At 55.9% G+C, this 5,218-nt stretch overlaps 1 protein-coding gene across 1 annotated transcript; it reads left to right on the plus strand.

The window, feature by feature from the left end:
* Nucleotides 1–7: 7 nt before the first annotated feature.
* EIF4EBP2 (eukaryotic translation initiation factor 4E binding protein 2) lies at nt 8–2,597 on the plus strand (the record flags this gene model as incomplete). The annotated part of the gene is made up of 2 exons (XM_017736594.1): nt 8–239; nt 322–2,597. Coding segments are annotated over 2 exons (264 nt in total), but the record flags the coding sequence as incomplete, so codon positions are not given.
* Between the last annotated feature and the right edge of the window lie 2,621 nt (nt 2,598–5,218).

The following is a 5,218-nucleotide window of genomic DNA, read 5'->3' on the forward strand; positions in this document are numbered from 1 at the left end:
CCCTTCAGCAAGCAAGCGCTGCCGAACCGGATTCCCCCACTCTCTTCCCGTCCTCCCCCCAGGCACCCGGATCATCTACGACCGCAAGTTCCTGCTGGACCGCCGCAACTCCCCCATGGCCAAGACCCCGCCTTGTCACCTCCCCAATATTCCCGGCGTCACCAGCCCCGGCGAGGCCGGCGAGGAGACCAAAGCGGACGCCAACAGCTTGAACCACCAGGAGGGCAAGCCATCCACGGGTAAGGGACCCCCAGGGTGGGGCAGGGCGGATTTGGGGTGGAGGAGAAGCCCCCTAACGCTGCTCTCCTTGCCTCTTGCCAGGGGACGATGCTCAGTTCGAGATGGATATCTGAGTGGGAACCACGGAGAGGCAGCGACTCCCCAGACCTGTGCACCCCCCATTCGGCTTAGCAGGATCCGTCCCGGCAAGGCGGAGGTGGCAGCGCTCCCCACCAGTGTCTCCCTCCCCGCCTGTCTCCTCCCCCTCTTTTTTTGGGGGGAGTGCAGCTCTGTCTTCTCCCCTTTTGTGGGTGACTGGTCCCAGCATGTGCCGGACGGAGCATCCCTTCTGGATCCGGCCCTGTTCCTCCTCTTCTTCCCGCCAGCAGCCTGATCTCCACCAGGCTTCTTTTTAAAACATCCCTTTGCCTCTTCTGCTGCCCTAAAATTCCCCTCTTGTTACCCAAACCACCCACTGCCAGCAGCTTGGTGTTCTGGAGCTGCGTCACCCCTTCTCCTGGAAAATTTGGGCAGCCTGTCAGGAGGAGGGGGAAACACCACTCCTAAAACCGTGCGCCTGCTCGCGCCCCAGGGGAGGGTATTTTTTGAGTTCCCCTGGGTTGTGCTGGCATTCAGCGGAGGATGACGCTGGGAGCCCATTTCCTTCAGTGCTCCAGGGGTCCGGTGTAGTCCCTGATGGCATCAGCCAGCGTGCTCACATCCCTCCTACCCAGACTTTTTCCATCTTGGCCCTCCAGCCAGGGGCTGTGTCCCCAACCCACCAGCCAGGACTCACAGCAATGTAGCCATATGTTATAAAACCCCCTTGCTTTTATTTTTTTGGTACTAAAAAGGGGCACTTTACCCTCAACGACTCCTTCTGGGCTGGGGCCAAATGCCTCTGGAGAAGTGCTTGTAGTGCTCGGGGTTTTTTTTACCCCCCAGCCCTTTAAAATGTGAATCCCACAGGGGGGAGATCCCTCTGGCGCCGTTGGATGTCTCAGGAATCACTGCGTGTCCCTGGGGGCTGTGGGGGCTCGCCAGACACCACAGGGATGGGGCGCTCTGCTCTCAGGGTGCTGCCATCGATGCCATCCTCTGCTTAAGTTTTCAGGATGGGATTTCTCCCATCCGGAGCATGCTGTCGTGGATAAGGCATTTCCACGTTAACCTCCCCTTTGCCAGCCTGGCATGGCATGGCTGTCTTGAGCCTCCCCTGGAGATGGGATTTATTTTTCCCGCTCCCTCCGTGCGAGTCTCGCCCTGACAAGCAGCGCTGGGCAAGGCCGTGCGTGGCCGCAGTGGTGCTGGGCTGCACCCCCTAATCCCACCAGCCCCCCCCAGTTTCGATTTTTTACTGCCTGTTGGGAGCCATCACCTGCTCCACAACCTTCTCAAGTGCCATTTTATCAGCCCCCACCTGAGTGCCTGCTCCATCCATCCTCCCTCCCCTGCTGGGGTTGCCCCTCACCTCGGTACCCAACCCTGGGGACCTGTGCTGGGGAGAGGGACATCCCACAGGCTTTGTGCACTTTCCATCCCATAATTTATTTCTCTAGGTGTGTTTGGCACGGGGCAGCGCTGGTGGCGAGCTCCCATCTTCCAGCTGCTTTTCTCACAAGGAGGGGGGTGGGAGAGGAAAAAGCTTTGGGGGTGGGAGAGGAAAAAGCAAAAGCACAACCCCAGGGAATGGGTTGTCTTTCCCATCCTTTCCCTCGCGTGGGAGGCGAGGTGAATGCGTAGCCCGGCCGCTGTAGGCGCACGAGTGAGTGAGTGCGAGTAGAAATATGTATCTGCGTGTGGGTGGGTGGTGATAAGACACACACAAATATATATATTATATATAAATAAATATATCTTCCTTGGAGCGAAGATCCTAGGAAGTCGGTTAGGCCCTCGGATTGAGGGAGGGGCAGGGGCAGGGTGCAAGGATATCCTTGGCAGAGCGGGGACAGCCACCGTGGATGCAGGGACCTGGCGCCCTCAGCACAGCTGCTCGTTTTGGGAAACCTGCTCTGCAAGCCAAAAATAATTAGACAATATCCAAGGACAATGTGACTTAATGGACAGGAGCCGGAGGGAAACCTTTTTATTTTTTCCATTTTTTTTTTTTCTCTAAACACCCCCTTTCACAACCTCCTTTTGTCTCCGTTCCCCATCCTAGCGACTTTCTCCCGGTTCTCTTTTGTAAGCGGGTTCGGGGCTGAGCAGGGAGGGAGTGCCTGGCCTCGCCAGGGCGTTCCTCTGCTAGTCAAGGGATCCATTTGGGATTTCTGTTGTTTTTTTACCGTCTCTTCAAGCAGGTGTTTGGGAGGAGAAAAGCTCTCGCCGGTGGTTGCTGTTACAGTGAGATCAATAAATATCTTGGTTCTACTAAATCGAGGTGATTTGGACTATGATTCAGGGGGGTGGGGACAATTTTCCCTTCCCTTTGGAGGAAACTCCCTTCATGGGCCGTCCCCCAGTCACGCCCAGAGAGCAGGGAAAGGTCAAACCCCGAACCAGCAGCTGAGGGTTTAATTGCAAAATGTCACACACAGAGGAACCTGGTTTTCCCGTAGGTCTCCCATGTGCAAAACTGTCCCAAACTGATCATTTGTCCTCTCTCTAGTGGCTGCCTCATCCCTGGAAGTGTTCAAGGCCAGGTTGGATGGGACTTGGAGCAGCCTGGTCTAGTGGGAGGTGTCCACCAAGCTGGCCTTGAACCCTTCAGGGATGGGACACCATTAATATATGTTAATAAATTACACTAATACATTTTTAGATTTTTTTAAAACCAGGTCAGTCTCTTTTATACCATCCACTCTAATTGGGGAGGGGTCTGAGCAGCAAAAGCCTTTTCCCCCACTAGGGTGCTGAGGGATGGCAGCAGTGGGATGTCCCCTCCCTCTGGCTGCAGAGGGTGCCCCCAAATTTTTGTGGGTGCCTCAGCAAACCACCAGCATCACTTCTTGGGGATGCATCCCTTGAGGACACCTTGGCTCTGTGTGTGAAATACCACAGTGGCACATCACATTCCCAAAGCATTCAGATCCCAGGGGCGAAGCCGGGAGGGCGTCTCCAAGGGTTTGGGGGGCCTCTTGGTGCACCCTGCCTCGGCTGCACTCGGAGTGGTCCTGCCATGACCTCCCGTGGATTCTGCTCATACTGCAGCAGTCTAATTCTGCAGCGTCAGGGAAATTTGGAGCGTGCGTACCGAGAGGAACACGACGGGAAAGTTGCTGACGAGGCATTTGGGAGCTTCTTTTCCCTGGGTCTGGTTTTGCCCGTGCAATGCCGGTGACAGCTGGTTCCCTCCCAAATTCTGGGGTGCTGTTTATTTGTGAATCCCAGCTCCCCAAGCTCCCATAGTGAGGGGGGTGTGTATGTGTGTGTGTGTGTGTGTACCCCTGGATTTTGGTGTGCTTCTAGACACTGATTTGAGATCTTAAAACGGAGAATTAAAATAAAATCAATTTTTAAAGTTGTAACATTTCAATCTAGGACCGTAAATGCGGCAGAGCAGCTGAGGGCAGGGTATTTTGGCTGAGCTGGATGCTGGGAGCCTGGCTAGGATCTCAGATCCCGATGAACAAACTTTCCAGCCTTGCTTTCCAGCTGTTACCATTTTCGGACTAGCTCTGGGCTGCGTTTACATTCCTGGCCCTCCTTCCCAGTGCTGGTGAACGTGTTAATGCCGCTTGTCTCCTTTTCCTTTGCCATGTTGGTGTCCCATAAATACCGATTTGGAGCAGCACGGCAGCTGTGGGTGGTGCTGGGTGTGGGCAAGGCTGTAACGCTGGGGGCAGCTCAGGGGGAAGTGGGGTTGGGGTTCTACCTGGGGCCTGCGAGAGCCACTGTTTCAACCCAAATGGGATGTGGGAAGGCAGGTGGGAGCTGAAAGGACTGGGGTTTTTATGGATTAGCTAAAATAGCACCTTTCCATGGCAATGAGGGAAGCCTGAAGTTGCCTGATGGATTCACTCTGTGCGGCGGACTCCAGCAGGAGATGAGCGGAGCTGGGTGCTGGACCTGCTGATACCTGACCTGGCGGAGCCATGGCAAGAGCCCACCATGGTGCTTGTAGGGTGCTGGGAAGCAGCCGGGTGGGCAGCAGCCTTGTTTCCCTGGAGTCTGAGTGGCCCGAGCAAGGAGGGATGGCTCTGAGACTTGGGGGTCTGGAGCTGCCCTGATGCTTCCTATGGAGACAGGCTGGGAGAGCAGGGGGTGCTCATGTGGAGAAGAGAAGGCTCCAGGGAGACCTTAGAGCCTCTTTCAGTGCCTGAAGGTGCTCCAAGGGAGCTGGAGAGGGACTTTGGACAAGGGTATGGAGTGCCAGGACAAGAGGAAATGCTTTTGGACTGCCAGAGGGCAGGGATAGATGGGATATTGGAGAAAAATTCTTCCCCGTGAGTGTGGCGAGGTCCTGGCACAGGTTTCCCAGAGAAGCTGTGGCTGCCCCTGGATCCCTGGAAGTGTCCCAGGCCAGGTTGGACGGGGGCTTGGAGCAACCTGGGATAGTGGAAATTGTCCCTGCCCACAGCAGGGAGGTGGAATTAGTTGAAGTTTAACGTCTCTTTCAACCCGAAACAGTCTGTGACTCTCTGAAAGCCGAGGGGCAGCGGCCCCCTGCGTGTCACCTCACACCAGTTCCTGCATGTCACCTCACACCAGATCCAGCCCAGTATCCCTTGCCCGGGCTTCCATCACACACATCTCTGTCTCCCATTTCTGGGAAGAAAAAAACACTTTTTGGCTTTGAGAGGTGCCGGCAGTACCTTGATGCCCCCAAAACTGCAGACCTGGCTGGGGTGGTGGCGTCTGACAGTCCCCTCTCTGTCCCAACTCCTCTCTGGTTTGTCACCAGGAGATGATGGAAGGATCAGTGTGCTGGGGGGTTGCTGTGTGCTGAGGGTCCCCGAGACGATTGAGGATGCACGTCAGGGCTTCCTGAGGGGACAGGGCTGTGTTTGGGGGATGCTGCTGGTACCTGGTGCTGCGTGCCGGGTGTCCCCGAGCT

Source organism: Corvus brachyrhynchos, unplaced genomic scaffold (assembly GCF_000691975.1).
Source record: "Corvus brachyrhynchos isolate BGI_N302 unplaced genomic scaffold, ASM69197v1 scaffold66, whole genome shotgun sequence".
NCBI classification, from domain to species: Eukaryota; Metazoa; Chordata; class Aves; order Passeriformes; family Corvidae; genus Corvus; species Corvus brachyrhynchos.